The sequence below is a fragment of the Solea solea genome, chromosome 1 (genome assembly GCF_958295425.1).
Source record: "Solea solea chromosome 1, fSolSol10.1, whole genome shotgun sequence".
NCBI classification, from domain to species: domain Eukaryota; kingdom Metazoa; phylum Chordata; class Actinopteri; order Pleuronectiformes; family Soleidae; genus Solea; species Solea solea.
The window spans coordinates 18,627,292-18,644,706 of record NC_081134.1 but is presented as its reverse complement, the minus strand read 5'-3'; the positions used below and the strand labels follow the sequence as shown (position 1 = coordinate 18,644,706).

At 40.5% G+C, this 17,415-nt stretch overlaps 1 protein-coding gene across 1 annotated transcript; it reads left to right on the top strand.

Annotated features, from left to right (window-relative positions):
- The first annotated feature begins 4,811 nt into the window (after positions 1-4,811).
- Positions 4,812-16,496, top strand: cop1 (COP1 E3 ubiquitin ligase). Its single transcript, XM_058624034.1, has 20 exons — positions 4,812-5,496; positions 5,622-5,681; positions 6,945-7,042; positions 7,399-7,463; positions 7,557-7,676; positions 9,164-9,232; positions 9,361-9,420; positions 9,558-9,637; positions 9,963-10,026; positions 10,536-10,650; positions 10,794-10,929; positions 11,636-11,779; positions 12,232-12,340; positions 12,622-12,703; positions 12,819-12,935; positions 13,105-13,222; positions 13,441-13,565; positions 14,506-14,666; positions 14,797-14,841; positions 15,348-16,496. The coding sequence occupies exons 1-20, from the start codon at positions 5,153-5,155 to the stop codon at positions 15,363-15,365; spliced, it is 2,130 nt and encodes a 709-aa protein (XP_058480017.1). The 5' UTR covers positions 4,812-5,152; the 3' UTR covers positions 15,366-16,496.
- Positions 16,497-17,415: the final 919 nt, after the last annotated feature.

Here is a 17,415-nt window from a genome sequence, read left to right as displayed (position 1 = left end):
AAATACTTAAATGTGCATATTTATTTTTCTTTTGTTCTTGACATATTTTTTTGTCTTTTCCCTTGGGACTGATTGATAAATAATTTCCTTTCTCCCCTTACTTCCATTTTACATTTAGTATTTGTTACTCTTAAGTGTTGGTTGGGGGGGTTAGCAGACTCCTCTGATAAAAATATTGAGATTTGAGACATTTTCTTTGCTAAATGTTGGAGATTAACGCACGTTTTCAGGATTTCTAAGTCTTTCTAACTGATCTCCAGTTCGACATTGTTCAATTTGATGCTGAAACTCTCTGACCAATCAGTGGACGGCAGTCTGTTGACGTCACCCTTTAGTATCGGCTCAGCTCACTTGGAACCTTGGTAGCACGAGGTTAAAGCACCAGGTATCAGGTACTATCACTAATGGAAAAGCGAAATAAACAAGTAGAGTTGAGCCGAGACAAGTCGTGCTAGAACTGTATAATGGAAAAGCGCCAGTTGAGTTGCACTGAAAGGTGCTATAGAAATAAAGTCTGATTGCCCGATGTTGTTCACTATGATCTATTTTCTATGTTGTCTTCATATAACTTTAAAAAAAACGATACATCACCGATACGTCAGCAACTATGGCGCAATTTAACAAAGTCATTAGTATTTTACCACTAGTGGTAAAGACCAAAATCAAAAGAAAACACACACTGCATTATAGTAAACGTTTCTTTCACTGGCCACCATTTTAAGGGCGGTTCCCGATCAATGATTGTTTCACACCAGGCATCTTTCATCAACACACAATCGTATCATTTATATTCAAGGTTTCAGGGAATTTGAACGGTTCATTATTTTCGCTTATTTGTTTAAAAGTTGTGAAACCACCATAAAGGTCCATTGTGTAAGAATTATTGACATCTAATGGCAAGACTGCAGATTGCAACAACCTCTGCTGACTCCTCCCTCTTTCAAGGGGAACTACGGTGGCCTTCACACACCAGAAAGGATGTAAACAACTCTTCTCTTCCTCTCTCTCTGCACTTGAATCCTTCTTTTTCATTGGTTTATCCATCAGATTAAGGTGGGCAGAGCTATTCTTGCAAAACACACGTCCACCCAGGCTACCATAGAAACACAATGCCTCAAGATGGTGGCCTCTGTAAAGCAAGGCCCTTGCCGATCGTAGCCTACATATAAAAGCCTTATTTTGAAGAGAGGAAAACCCAAACAACTTTAATTTTTAAGTTCATCGCACTCCTGTTACGATGTATCTTGGGCTAGGCATTGTTAGCAATGCCAGTCAAGACCAAGGCTCTACGTGGTATTTTGCACACACAATCAGTGTAGCAACATATTCAAGAATAACAAATAAACCATAGTAAAAAAGTTAAAAGTAGCTGTGTTTGTATGATGGAAAATTGACATTTGTTCTGCCACTGAACACTCCTAAATGACACACTGATCTCTCAATGCAGTTGGACAGACATTTTACATAAATGTGGAGTATTCTTGTATTTTCAAGTGTATTTTGAGTCACATTAAATTAAACATGTCTGACCCGTGCAGCACAGAGAGAGACATTTTTACACGGTGGTCCTTGGTCGGGGGGAGGGCGAAATCAATCCATCCGTCGTCAATGTGTCCAGTAATTTTCCTCTTGCTGACAACCTCGCTTCACATCCCATAGCGGATCTCCATAATGACACATATAAAAACTTCTTCCGCAAACAAAAACATGGGGAAAATCCACGTTGTGCGTGCCTAGCGTGGAGGACCCCTTGTTTGCTCACGTGGAGGTAAAAATGGAAAATCAAGTAGCGGCGCTGGATAAACTGTGAGCATGAATATGTTAGAGCTCCCCAAGGTTTTATTTGCAAAGCTGCAGGTGGATGTTTGAATGACATGTTTGTCTTGGCGCAGATCCTCGCTTCAACTTCATGGATGTGATGTTTTTTTGTTTTGTTTTTTGTTTTGGTGTCAATGTAACATCATCTGCGGAGAAAAACACAATAAACGCGAGGAGGCAACTTTATGACAAACTGAAATGAGATTTATGGGGCATTAGATTGCCTGACAGCCAATATAATGTTTGGCATTTAATGTTAAACTTTTTTTCTTTTACAGGAACTTGTCCTTTTAAAGTCATTTAACCATTATATTGTTCTAAACTGGATATTGATATTATACAACATAACTGATTCATAGCATTTATTCTTACTTTTCACAATTAAATGTGATAGGTGTGACTCTTGAAAGCAGAATAGAATCTTGAACCTCCAGTTTATACCCCGAGTAATCAAAACTGTGCAAAATGCAAAATACACAACAGCATTTTGTGCATTAATATTAAAGGGGACATATTATGCAAAATCAACTTTTTAACCATTTTAATACTGATATTTGGGACTCTGGGGGCCCTACCAGTCGCCAAAGTGTGGAAAAACAATACTCCGTCATGTTTTCGTGGTTCCGCTTAGTGTAAGTATAGGCGATAAAACGCTCGATGTTGAATTCCCTGCGCTTATGACGTCAGCATGCGCATTTCACCGCGAATGTTACCGCCCCACCAGTACGTTTACTTCGCAAGCTCCACCTTAGCTCCACCTTGTCCCTGCCAGAGTGCAGGCGAGGGAGGAAGAGCAGTATTATGTCAACGTGGCGGGACAAGTGTGCTGTTGGTGGCTGCACAGTGGAGCACAGTGTTTTACAGAGGATTTTATATATGAAGCTAATGTGCCGGATAAAGTCAGCAATCGTGTGTTCGTGTGTTCGCACCACTTCACATCAGACTGCGGCCAGCGGTTGCCATATTTAGTCAGGGGACGTATTTCACCGACGTACAAACACACAAATTGTTAAGAAAAGATCACATAGAGCTCATAACTGACCATTCTGACACGTCCTAATTAAACATATTTGTTCAGTACGTCCTCCATGACCGGAGCACAGACTCAGTCTGATACAATCACATAAAGCAGCTGTTTATGCAGCTCGCCGCTGACGATCAGCGGTGCTGCACTCTCTGTGCAGCGGTGCTACACTCTCTGTGTCACCGATAGCCTAAACTGCCGCTGGCGATCGCTGATCGGCAGCGGCGCGCTGAATAAACTGTATGTTTCTGTATCAGACCGGAGACTGTCTGATACAGCGGTGGCGCGTTACACGGTGATCGCCAGCTCGCCGGAGCACCGGAGGTGGTCAGCGGTGGTGAGGTCTCCGGAGCACAGTCTCCGGTCTGATACAGCAACATACAGTTTATTCAGCGCGCCGCTGGCGATCAGCGGTGGCGATCAGCTGATCGCCAGCGGCAGTTTAGGCTATCGGTGAAACAGAGAGTGTAGCACCGCTGCACAGAGAGTGCAGCACCGCTGATCGTCAGCGGCGAGCTGCATAAACAGCTGCTTTATGTGATTGTATCAGACTGAGTCTGTGCTCCGGTCATGGAGGACGTACTGAACAAATATGTTTAATTAGGACGTGTCAGAATGGTCAGTTATGAGCTCTATGCGATCTTTTCTTAACAATGTGTGTGTTTGTACGTCGGTGAAATACGTCCCCTGACTAAATGCGGCGACCGCTGTTTGCAGTCTGATGTGAAGTGGTGCGAACACACGAACACACGATCTGATACAGCAACATACAGTTTATTCAGCGCGCCGCTGGCGATCAGCGGTGGCGCGTTACACGGTGATCGCCACCGCTGATCGCCAGCTCGCCGGAGCACCGGAGCTGGTCAGCGGTGGTGAGGTCTCCGGAGCACAGTCTCCGGTCTGATACAGCAACATACAGTTTATTCAGCGCGCCGCTGGCGATCAGCGGTGGCGATCAGCGGTGCTGCACTCTCTGTGCAGCGGTGCTGCACTCTCTGTGTCACCGCTGATCTTCTGTTCCTAAGTGTTTTTATCTGATTTACAGTTGGACAGTGTTTGGCTCGATCCTTATGTAGGACGTCTCTTCCTGTGACGGCACTCTCGCTGACATGTTGATATTGTCAGAGAGCTAGTGGAGGGAGGGGGAGACGAATAGAGCTGTAAAGAGGACAAATCAGAAACCCCCTGGAAGAAGTGGGTGTGTGTTTGCCTGTGTCTCATTTGCATATAAAGGGACCTTGCACGAAAACCGAGCGTTCTGAAAGGGGCGGGTTTAGCAGGGTTATTGAACTACTATGATTCTTCATCCTTATGGTATTTTGACCAAAGCATGTCACTGACATGTTCATTAGGACACCAGGGAACTATTTTAATGGGGGAAATAGGGTATAATATGTCCCCTTTAACAAAAAAATAAAAAAATAAAACTTGCATCAAAACGTTTCTACATTAAATGTTTTGACTTAAATTAATGTTTTAAATGTGGACAGGAACATGGGGCATTGCAAAACGGGCAATTATCTGGGGCCCCCGGCTTGGGGAGCTTCGATGCAGGGGCCCCCCGTGTTCCTTTGTCCTGGGGCCTTTGAAGTCTCTTGAAATGTCCTTGGAATATATATGGCTATATTTGATTTGGTGTTTTCCCCCCGTATCTCAATAATGTTTAATGTCTTTAATACTATACATATACTATGTGATGTGGTGGAAAGCTGAGAAGAAAAAAGTTGACATTAAATATCCTCAAAATAAGCATTTAGTGTCACAATTATATTATCCAGTTTGATTATATAAGACATTAAAAGTCAATGTTCTGATTCAGTACAGATAAGATTTGTCGTTATCATGTGACAAATCAAAATTCAAAGTGTCTAGGGCCGCCCCTGCGGGTGAAAGTGGTAAACATACAGTTCAACTCCATCTCGCTAGAGGGCGTTAACCGAAAGTTAAGAAGAGCAACACTGGATAATCGAGGAAGCTCAAGCGATTCCTGTCTGTGGCTAACAGTTGCTAGCCGGCTAATCTCCTAGACAGCGCAGTTGTGGCTGTTGTTAGCTCTTGTGTTCGTATTTGTTTGCATTTTTCCGGTAACACGCACACTTCTGTCCTTGTGCTCCGTCAGTGGCGGGAGTGAGGCAGACTGCTGCGGGCACGTTTAAAAACTGGACGTTCGGGCGCCGTTGCGTTCTCCCAGGATGCTAGCACACAAGCGAGCCAGCTAGCTCACCGACCTGTTAAAAACGGCCAACCCGTCCGGATGCTTTGAGCAACAACAACGCAGCGGATTTCGGGGTTTCTTGTCGGCCTCGCGTGATGTCAAGCAACCGGTCACAGCAAAGCGCTGGCGGGGCGAGTTCTGTGCCCAGCACAAGCAGCAGCAGCAGCAGCAGCACGGGAGGCGCTGGAGGCAGCAACGCCGTCACAAGTAATGGGAACAATTCGGGGAATGTTGTACCCAGCCGGACCCTTGCAGCAGCCGGCGACGGTGGCTTGTCGTCGGTGCCAAGTTTGGCCGCCGTTCCGTCGTCCCGGGGCGGGTTTGCTTCCCTGGGCAGACCCTCTACGTCCTCAGGCAGCAGAAAGAAATCCCTCCATCAAGCACCTTTACACAACGGCCTGCTGAACTCATACGAAGATAAAAGCAACGATTTTGTTTGGTTAGTTTTCAAACACACTCAGATGCATTTTCCTTTCTGTCACCGTTAAAAAATGAACTGTAATGGGAAAGTGTCGTGTTTTGGGAGTATTTTTTTTTTAACACTGTTAATCTGCTTTTTTCCAGTCCCATTTGCTTCGAAATGATTGAAGAGGCATACATGACAAAGTGTGGACACAGTTTCTGGTAAGTGGATCAATGTTTTCCTGATGATTAACGTGATGTGCCAGAGATGTCACAAACATGTTTGTCAGAGGTTCTTTCAGGAGAGGATGGAGGAGGCCCTAACTTTCATCTCCATCTGTCAAGCCCCTTAAAAACCACTAGAGAAAGCACTCAGAGAGCAAAAACATCCGCCAACACTGCTCAGTTTCTTATAGGGCTCTCGTAGCTGGCGCCACGCAATCAAAGCAACTCCATTTTGGCAGGAACCAGCACCTTTCACATCCATAGACTGGCATATACCAGACAATATGTCAAGACAACTCACCAGCTATATTCCTAAAAAAGTAAACGTGTGTGGATAACTGTTGTGCACCTGGAAGCTAAGGTAGTTCGGGATGAGCTAATGGGAGAACATTTTACCAGATCACCAAAGATCCCGAGGCCAACAGAACTGGATCACTGCTATAAAAAAAAACCCACTCAAAACAAGCGCAATATACAGTAGAAGTATATGAAGTTTGCCTCTAGATTCGCAGCATCCTCTTCCAGCTGTAATTTTTACACTTCTTATGTTAAAGTACTTGCATGTAAAGCATGCTTAAATATCTTGTTTAATATTTTACATGCTTTTATTGTGATGTATAAGCATTCTCCAGGGTTAAATGAGGTAAATGTTTATCAGTGAGTTGAAGATGTTGTAATGTCTGCTCCAGCTTTTTCCATATCTGTGAAAATCACCCGGGGGTATTGCAAGGTCTGATATATTCAGTCTGCCAGGTTCTGTGATGTATTGCTCAGTACATGGATTGTAAGTGCACAGTGAACTCTTAGTCGGCAATGGTGCGGTTCATTTTGCAGGAGCTTTGCCAACAAACTGTCACACGACGACTGGTGCTCTATACACTCCCTTATCTCGCAGTTAAAAAAAAAAAAAAAATCCTCTATCTGGATCTGTACATCACCAACCAAATCTAATTACATTTTCCTTTGGCTATAACCTACATTTTTCAACTAAAGCATGATCAATACAAGTGTGGATAATTAGCAAGAAATGTATTAATGTGTGTAATGTTTATATAATGGCTGAATCATCATAGGAATAGTAAACATATAAGGCCCAAAGTGTTTGGATAACATTCTTTTTGGAGCTCTTAAATCAATCTTGGCTTTTTAAAGGAACCAACAACAAACCAACACCATCCTGTGCATCACTGATACATGCTGATGCTGACAGGAGAACTCAGTTCCTCTGTTCAATTCAGTTCTTTCTCTTTTTCCCCACAGTTACAGGTGCATCCGTCAGAGCCTTGAGGACAGCAACAGATGTCCCAAGTGTAACTATATTGTGGATAATGTAGATCAGCTTTATCCAAACTTTCTCGGTAGGTATAATTCATAGGACTGTGAAATTTGTGTAAACTGTCCTGCTTTCACCAAGGAAAAGTCAGCAATGGAACTGTTTTGTCTCATGTCACACAGCCAAAATATGTTCTAATCATCCTGAAAACATTAATTTGATTTTACTATGGCCGACATTATGTAGTGCTTATAGTGGCATCCCTATTTCTGTGGGATCCTGCCCACTGTAGCTTCTTAATGGTGGCATCATTGCTCGTCATTTGTATCCAAGAAGTTGTCACATCAAACACCTTATCTGCCTAAATTACTTACGGAGCTCTTCCACCTCTCATTTACTTTCTTCCCACCATTAACTCCATCCCTTTCCACTGTGTTCCAGTCAATGAACTGATCCTGAAGCAGAAACAACGGTTGGAGGAGAAGAGACTAAAATTAGATCATCCTGTAAGTCGCAGCACTCGCATAACTCGTTTCATTCTCCTACTCTATTCATTTCCCTGCCTTTTATTTGTTACTGATAGTGTCTGTGACTCTCAGAACGGCTCCAGGTGGAATGCTGTCCAGGATGTCTTGAGTCCTGACCAGGAGAACTTGGACTTGGCAAACGTTAATCTGATGCTGGAGCTCCTGGTTCAGAAGAAGAAGCAGCTGGAGGCGGTGAGTAAGTGGATGAAGGGACTCTCCCTCACATTTGTGTACTTCAGCCAGGTAACTTCCACCTGGGAGGTACCCTGTGATACCCAGCCCTGGTGTCAAAGCTCTTCCCATCCAGAGCAAACGCGCAAGAGAACCAAGTGAGGCAACAAGACAATTCCCATGATCCCACACTGCTCCCCGACATCGTCAAACTAGGTCTTCTGTTATTGTTTTTAGTGACAGAAATTACATACTCTTTGTTTAATGATCCACAGTTAAATAATCAGATTAATTTACTTATCATTTATTAATACAAATGGAAGAATTGTGTCATATGGAGCCACGATATTTACCTCTGTGCTACATCTGCATTCGTTTCTTTTCCGCATGAGAGCAGGTATATAATTAACTTCTATACAGTCTGAGGAGTTGATTTAGTCATTCATTACCATAACAATGAATGTGGTCATTGTCGATGCAGAACACTTTAACATGCCACTGTTTTTTTTTTAATGCAGGCACCAGATTCAGGCTGTGTTACTGAGTCGTATGACTACGATTATCCAGAAATGCTTAACTAGGTCCAGTGTGTGTGTGTGTGTGTGTGCGTGTGTGCGTGCGTGCGTGTGCGTTCTTTTGTTCACTGGTTCACACTGACACAGTTAATGAAGTAAAAACCTGGTACACATCTCCGTCTCTCTCTCAGATAGCTGGACACATCCTCTTTTTTTTTTATCTTGTTTTTGTCAGTCTGTGCAATATTAAAACAAGTTGCAGGAAAAGGGAAGTAGCTACTGCAGTCGCAACCTTTGCAGTTTTCAAACCAACTTGCTTCATATTAGACGACAGAATTAACTGCATGCTCTTGAATTAGAAACATGATCAATGCAGCATGTCACAACCTCATGTCTCTCATGTCTTCAGCCTCATACTATTAAGTCATGGAGATGCATAGTTCCACGATTTTAATAGGATCGTCCTAAAGATTTTTTTTGTGCATCAGTCAATTTTCTGTCTTTTTTTTTGTTATGCTGCAAATGGTACGGCTGTTATGCAAGTCAAATTTCAGACTTAATTCACTGACAATGGTAATATCAATCGTTTATCAATCAAAAACATACCCCCATGATTTAAATTGCATAATTCATCCGAATTTACCCAACTGACACATTTGTATCAAACTGTGGCATAAACTTGATTTTCCTGCCGTCTAACCGCAAGATAAAGTGGTCATCATATTCCGACGGTAGCATAAATTTAAGCCGATTTACATTTTATTAGGTTGAACCTTCTGTTATGAGGCTAAAATCATTTTTAGTCAGCCATGTTCTCAGGGGTGACTGTGTGTCACTACCTCCTGTGCCTTTGTGCTCCTTTTTAAATTTCTTAAAAACTGCAAATGCCCACTTCTAGGTATCGTTTGTGGATCTCTGACAACAAACAATTTTAAGTACCATCTTCTTGTCTCATTGGTGGTAAAAGCAAATGTGTTCTGTGACTCTTTTTAGGAATCTCAAGCAGCTCAGAGACAGATCCTCATGGAGTTCCTTAAAGAAGCCAGAAGAAATAAGAGAGAGGTGTTTTTAGTTTGTTTTTTTAAATGCATAATATAAAAGCTTGTGAAAATATAAAAGTGCTACAGAAAATTCAACCTTTTAAAATTTAAGTTGCATGTAAAACAATGTGTTTCTGGCTCTGTCAACAGCAACTGGAGCAGCTGCAGAAAGAGCTCAACTTTCTTGAAGACGACATTAAGCGTGTTGAGGTAAAGAACCCGTTAAAGGGACAGTAAAGCATTATTGTATGGAGCCACATTACATATTGTGAAATGGCGACAACTGAATCCACTTATCGTGTCACCGGCAGACAGATAAAATTGTTTATATCTGTGTCGTTCTCCAGGAAATGAGCGGACTGTATTCTCCAATGATGGAGGCAGAGTGCACGGTACCTAACGTCGAAGCTCCCTCACCAGCGCCCAGGTACCTGCTGAACAATGTGCTGACAAATAATTCTCTCTGTAAAGGAAATTACTCCTTTATCATCATTCTCATCTACACAGTATTAATAACCACATCCAATTCCTTTTGGAAATTAAAATATAAACTCCTCCCCCTGCACAGATATGAGCTCACTGTGATGATGTTTTGCCTTTTTGTTTGATTACGACTACTTTTCATGAAGCAGTAACTTGGATTTAATACATCAGATCATACACACACACACTCTAGCATATCAGAGTGAACATATCAGAGCATCATTGTATATTGTGTCTTATATTCTTTCTGTGTTTGTGTTTTTGAACAGCTGTAGTAGTATTATTGATCCACCAGACTACAGCCAGCCTCCAGGATTTGGTGGAACACCCCAGGTATTACTTTTGTTGTTTTTTTCACAGTCTGGGCATCAAATTTATTTTGTTTAAAAGAAGTAGTAGAAAAAGTCTGTCAGTGATTTCCAAAAACAAACAAACCAAAAAAAAAACCTCTGCACATGAACCAATAATCAATTAACTGTTTTTTTTTTTTTAGTGTTTTTGTAAATAATTAAAACAGGCTTTCTGATTTTGTTCAACTTCTTAAATGTAAATATTCTGGTTTGTTTGCTCCATATAACAAAGAAATCGCAACAACTGCTGAATCATTTTTATTTGTGGATGAAACAAGGCATTTAAGAACATCAGGAAATGTGGAGAAGAGTTGATTAGAGTTTCTAAAACCTCAATAGTGGACCAATCAACAAATCGATTGAGAAATAATCTTTAGTTGCAGCCCTCTTTTTTAATTTAAGACTAATAGAGTATAACAAAATTAATGTTTACATGATTTGACTGCACTCTTGACCACTGTGTTTATTTAATCATTTGTTTATTTTTCTCAGGGAAAACGACAGACCTGGTACAACAGCACGCTGGCGTCAAGAAGAAAGAGGCTGACGGCTCATTTTGAGGATCTAGAGCAGTGCTACTTCTCCAACAAAATGTCACGCATCACAGGTACCGGATCTCACAGAGCAGTGGTTCTCAAGAGTTTTCATGCTGAAAAAAAGAAAACAAATCAACACTCACAGATTAATACATCACACGTGCTGTTAATAAAAGTCTTTTATATTGTATCCTTACACATGTGTTGATTTCAGATGAGGGCAGGAACTTGAACCAACTCGATGATTTCATGGAGTGTTTGTCCAAGTTCACGCGCTACAACTCTGTTCGGCCTCTGGCGACTCTCTCCTACGCTAGTGACCTCTACAACGGCTCCAGTATTGTCTCCAGGTATGTTAAAATATAACTCACAATTACAACTTCCCTAAGACTGGGTTTTGACCCACATATGTTTTTTGGGTCTGCACATTTGCACCATTTCTTTTAACCTTTTCATTAAGATTGATATATGTATGTATTAAGTAACATGTGTTTTAATGAATTTACGAAGCATCTCTTGGAAATTATTCATTTGCTAATTCAAAACTATAGTATATTACAGATATGGCTGTAAATTATGCACAAATTTGCCATCATCGCAATTTATATTGTCGTTGGTCACAATCGTTTGTCATCTTTAAAACATGGTTTCCCTTATAGATAAATTATTTCTTTACGTCCTTGACTATTGTACATTTTTAAGCATTTTCCATGTAGGCCTACACAATTTCAATTAATCAGGTTAATAATCACGTTATTGGTGATATTGGTTCTCATTTTTCATGTTTCTTAAAAACACAGACCTTGAATTATTATTTTTCTGCCTTTTTAAATACTGATTTTTTTATTTTAATTTTTTTTTATTTTTTTTTTTTTTTTACATATTAATTTGTTATTTAACAGGGACAAAATACATACCTGTAATTGGGTGTAAAGTGAGCCTACAACCTCACGGTTTCTCACATAATGTTTTCACTCATTACATAATCTATTATTTTTATTTAAGTGTCAAGTGTTGACTATGTTCTCTTGATGTTTGTTCTCACTTCTCTCTCAGTATTGAGTTTGACCGCGACTGTGACTACTTTGCCATCGCTGGTGTGACCAAGAAGATCAAGGTGTTTGAGTACGGCACTGTGATCCAGGACGCAGTGGACATCCACTACCCTGTCAACGAAATGACCTGTAATTCCAAAATCAGGTAAGGGGGAAAATAACAAATGCCGACTAGATGAATAGTTGGGTCCTGTGTGAGTGTGGAGTAACTTATTAACAACCAAACAGCTGTCTGAATGTGTTCATAGTCTCTGTTTATAAAGACAGACGGTGAATGGATTTTATTCTGAGCCATGATGTGTAAACTAGTATTTTTAAAGTCAAAGATCACAGTCTCTGTTCTTACATTGATCGCTCATTAATCACTAAAGGGGGAAGGATCGTAGTTGGACCTTCATTCACCATGTAACTTTTCATCAGATGTGACAGGACTTTCATTTACAGTCACTAAATCTACATTTTTGCAGTTCCACTGCTTCTGGTTGATTGATGATTTCATAGAGTGACAAAAGCTATGAGAGCTATTTATGATAACCAAACATTTCCAGCCCATAGCGGTGCTGATTCACTGTATTGACCCCTGTGTTGTTGTCGCAGCTGTATCAGCTGGAGCAGCTATCACAAGAACCTTCTGGCCAGCAGTGACTATGAGGGAACAGTCATCCTGTGGGATGGATTCACTGGCCAGAGATCCAAGGTTTATCAGGTATGATACCTTTTTTTCCCCCCAATATTTAGAGATTGTAAAGGCCTTTGCACATCAACTGTGATGCAAATTCCAAATAAATTATGGAGCAGAACAATTAGTGACACAGGAAGATGTGACACTGTATATGAGCAGAACATTTAACATTGGCTGCCAGCCATTTTCAGAGCAGTCAATGGCAGCCAATGAGTTAATGACTACGCTAAAGATCACAGATTAAAACAACAGTAATTATAATTAACAGTGACAGGTTTTCAAGGTTTCCTCTGTTTTATTTTCAGGAGCATGAAAAAAGGTGTTGGAGCGTCGACTTCAACCTGATGGACCCCAAGCTCTTAGCCTCTGGTTCCGATGACGCTAAAGGTGAATTTATTCACATTCGATTATATTCCAGGTTTCCACTCCTTTATTCGTCTGCGCTTTAACCGAGGGACTAATGTCCTAATGTTCTCCCATGTCTCATTTCCCTTCTTTCCAGTGAAGTTATGGTCAACTAATCTTGACAACTCTGTAGCCAGCATCGAGGCCAAGGCCAACGTGTGCTGCGTAAAATTCAGCCCAACCTCCAGATATCATCTGGCCTTCGGCTGTGCAGGTAAGATTAGGAGCAGTGTGAGGTTGTGTGTTGGGTGTGGACAAAAAAACTTTGTCCAGATGAGCAAATTTCTTCCTCCAGAGCAATGATATGATGCTATTGTGTGTCCTGTCCCCTTTAAACACATACCATTACTTATTTTGTTGTTTTTTTAAATCCCTCTTCAAAGATCACTGTGTCCACTACTACGATCTCCGCAACACTAAGCAGCCAATCATGGTGTTCAAAGGCCACAGGAAAGCGGTGTCTTATGCCAAGTTTGTCAACGGAGAGGAAATTGTCTCTGCGTAAGTCATTTCTGCCTTTTTATTGCAATGTCTGGAAATTTTTTAAAATACATTAAAAATACACTATCTCCTGTAGTTTTGCATGTTTAGATACTTATTTCTTTTCTGTTTAAATTCCTGACACACTGTTACTATTTCATACTTACTTTTTGATAATTGTTATCCTTCAAATGACATCACGACTTTATTTGACATGTTTGGGTTTTCTTTACTCTCAGTTCAACAGACAGTCAACTGAAGCTGTGGAACGTCAACAAAACCCACTGTCTGCGCTCCTTCAAGGGTCACATCAACGAGAAGAACTTCGTCGGCCTGGCTTCTAATGGAGACTATGTCGCCTGTGGTGAGCATTCACTTTGAATCAAGACTCAAAAGTAATTGTTGCTGCAATGCAAAGCCACCACGGCACAATTGGAAACTCCTCACTGTCAGGGATGTCGCAAACACCAGAAATGTAGTCGTCTGGACCAACACCAGCAGAATAACATGATTAAATACCACAGGGGGAAAAAAATTATGAATGCCATGTATTTTAAGGGATATTTCAGTTTTATCCCATTGTTTCACGGCATTTTTCAAATGGAAACTGAAGTTTGTAAACGGCTCATTCATCTGCGCTGAAGTCCAACGTGGAAATCAGTGTTTTTAGCTCACAGACACAGGAGCTGTTCGTCTACTGCTGCCTGTTTTTGTTAAGTTTGTGTCTTCAACATTAAGTACATCAAACACAAAAGTCACAATTACGCATTTAAACTTGACTGATGGAGACAGCAGTAGATCAACAACTCCTGTGTGCCGTGAAGTAAAATCGATGTTTTTTTTCTATGGGTTGTGGTTTAGGAATAAGCAATCGTCCCTTTAACCATAAACCTAAAATAAAAAAAGCATAAAAACACAACAGCACAGAGCAGAAAGCACTTTATGTGCTTGTGCAACCATTTATCCACCTTAAACACAAACTGTTTCCATACCTGACACTTAACTGACTTACTGATGCTACACTATCTTTCACGATCAAGTGTAGTTTTTTTTTTTTTTTTACTGTCCTTGTCCTTGAGCATCTTTCTTCTTTAATATGTAAGGAGAAACTAGTTTTTGAGTGTCAAACAGTGTCTTAATTATCATATCCAGTGACATCTCTGCTCACTTTGGCCACACAATCACCTTATTTACTGATAACCACATTCCCCTCATTGTCTCTTTCATTGTCTTTCTTTCTTTTGTCACAGAAACACCAGTGTGACAGTTACATTTGATGTTTTTGTGTGTGTGTGTTTCTACAGGCAGTGAGAACAACTCCCTGTACCTTTACTACAAAGGACTTTCTAAGACGTTGTTAACCTTCAAGTTTGACACGGTGAAGAGTGTCCTGGACAAAGACAAGAAGGAGGACGACACAAACGAGTTTGTCAGTGCTGTGTGCTGGAGGGCACTGCCTGATGGAGTGAGTTCACCTTGTTATTATTAACACCTTATTCTCTCATTTAATGATTTGGTAAATTCATGAACAGTCTCTGATGTACAGCTGTTTAAAATGTAATAATCTTCCATAATCATATATTTTTTTGTTTCAGGAGTCTAATGTGCTGATTGCTGCAAACAGTCAAGGAACAATCAAGGTTTGTACAAATTTTGTATTTGGGGATAGACTTTTTTTAAAGATTCAAGACATTTTCAGGCATATTTGAAGTAGGGCTGAACAATTAATTGGATTTTTTTATCAAAAAAATATATTGTCATTGTCAATCATAATTAAATATTTATTAAAAATGGTAACAGCTTATATATTGAATTGGCGAACAAATCATTTCTAAAGGAGTAAAATTAAATTTTTAATTAAAAGCTAAGAAATAATCTTATGACCCATTTATGGGTCCTGACCCCGTGTTTGAGAACTGCATGAGATGTTGCACTGTGACAGAAGAAGTGCTATTAATGGTAAAAGTATTCTGCGTTCCACAAATGGAACGCAGTGTCTGAATCAACAAAATTAGCAGCTGTTTTTAGCGTTAGACATTACTGATTTTCTGCCTCTTGACTAATCTTTATGGCTATAATACGGCTGTAAACGGATCTTAATGGACCCACAGGTAACATAACGGTGCTGTGTTTCCTCTCTGTGCAGGTACTCGAACTCGTCTGAACGTCCACCACGTCTTCAACGGACGACAGGGCGACGACCGTCAGCCTCTGTTTGTTTTGCTCGAGGATCAGTCTGACGGACGCAGGGAGAACTTCGGCTTCCTGCTGAATCACAGTAGGACACAGCTGAAACGAACCGAACCTTTATCTTATTTTAATGAGCTACACTATTTTGGACGGCAGCAAAAAGACATACGGACACATACGAAGTCCACGAGCAGTCATTTTTACAGCGACGGAACGGAGCGAGGACCGAGCTTGGGCACACAAAATGGAACAAGAGACTTTAGAAAGCTTTTTTTGTTGTTTGTTTATCACCTACAATAGAACACCTCTTTATGGTTTTAGGTCAAATCAAAAAACTTTTACCTTTTTAATTAAGCTGTTGCTCTCTAAGGGTACATCCAGCCAAACGCTACTCGTGTGATGCATTTTCCCTTTTTTTTTTAAAGGCCAAAGCACAAGACAAAATGACATGCAAAAATGATGTTTTCACATGAAGCTTTTAAACCCCCCGTCCTTTCCCTATTTTCCCTCGTTTGTCAACGTCCACCAACCCCCCACCCATCGCCGCCTTCCTTGTGTGTATTTATGTGTTGTTCCGATTGGGAGAAACCAGTTTTAATAAATATGACTTGAATTTCATTCTGTCTAGCGTATCATCAGTTCATTTTCTGGCTTCAGAGTGTAGTAAGAGAGGCACCAATGGATTGTGGGAAACTGTCGCAAATGTTGCTGTTGCTATCGGAACAAAATGAGATGATTTTTGTCTGTGATCACAATTTTTGTCTTGCGTAAACTGAGAGCATTGATTTACAGTGCTACATCAAACTGGACTTGTTTTCCGTTCCACATATGTGAGCTGCTTGTTAGTGGGGTGGGCGGGGTTAAAAAAACATAAACCTCACAGAATCATATTTTCTTAAGTAGCAATGGAGTTTCTCTTCATATACTGTAGGTAAAAATCCATCAGAGCTGCATTGTAATTGCTGTTGGGTTTCTGGGGAGCGCAGATCCACGTTGACACATCGAGGGGATTTGGCAAACACGGCCAAGAACCTGCCTATTTTATGATAACTGAGTGAGAGAGGTGTTTTGTATTTGTATAACTGAATAAATTATTTCGAAACGATTTTGTCTGGTTTGGTTATATTTTTTACGTGGTCGGTTTGGCACTTTTAGCCTCCTCCCGAGTGTTGTTGTGCGAGAGTTATGTGTTTACTGTCGGTGATTGGTCTCGCGGGGCCGTTCAGACCTTGTAAATCTGTTCAATCTGCAGTCTCCCAGAACACGTCTGTATTAACTGAAACACCAGAGAGCCACAGAATGTTTGTCTTTACACTGATGGCTGTTAATATGTCGTGTGAAAACCTATTACTGCAGGAGAGAGACTTCCGCTTTGGAATCTCTGTGATGTCGTCTTTCTATAATGACATGAAAAATAGGTAAAACAAAGGAGTCAGCTGCTGGATACTTGCATGTTTTCACAGCTCAACATCTGCATAGCCACTCAATTTTTTTTTTCTAAAGAGAAGTGTTTATCAAAGTTAACAACATTTTTCTAAATGCCCTGTCAAAGGAATCCCATTCAGTCTTGGTTTGTGTGCACCCAAATATTATTTTTTCCATGTGTTCATATTTACCTGACAATCTGAATTCATTTAATCACTGATTTTGTCCATTATTAAGGCTTAGAGATCATTAATTAGTTCAGTTTAATATTTATTTAACAAGACAAAAGGACAAAATTGTACAAAATAATCTTTTAACTAATTTGTTGCGCGTATGCCCAAGTCCTTAAGGATCCTTTGTACACCATAAATGCTTCTCAACATTACATTATAGTTTAATTCATCAACATTTATTATGCTTTGACAAATATATATGTACAATATCTTTTCCAAGTTTAGTTTTTCCTGCGATTGACCATGTTTTTTTGGCTGTGCAGAGTATCCCTCTTTATTTTCAATATATCTGTATGTTAAGTAAGACGTGTAAATACACATTTACTTAAAACAAAGACATTATTGTTTATCATCAATTCACAAGTC

What these genes read in the sequence shown, in the direction of transcription:
- cop1 (XM_058624034.1), top strand. Translation starts at nt 5,153, where the DNA reads ATGTCAAGCAACCGGTCACAGCAAAGCGCTGGCGGGGCGAGTTCTGTG. An exon ending in AAGTGTGGACACAGTTTCTG is followed by an intron (nt 5,682 to 6,944) that starts GTAAGTGGATCA and finishes TTTTCCCCACAG; the next exon opens with TTACAGGTGCATCCGTCAGA. An exon ending in TGGTTCCGATGACGCTAAAG is followed by an intron (nt 12,704 to 12,818) that starts GTGAATTTATTC and finishes CCTTCTTTCCAG; the next exon opens with TGAAGTTATGGTCAACTAAT.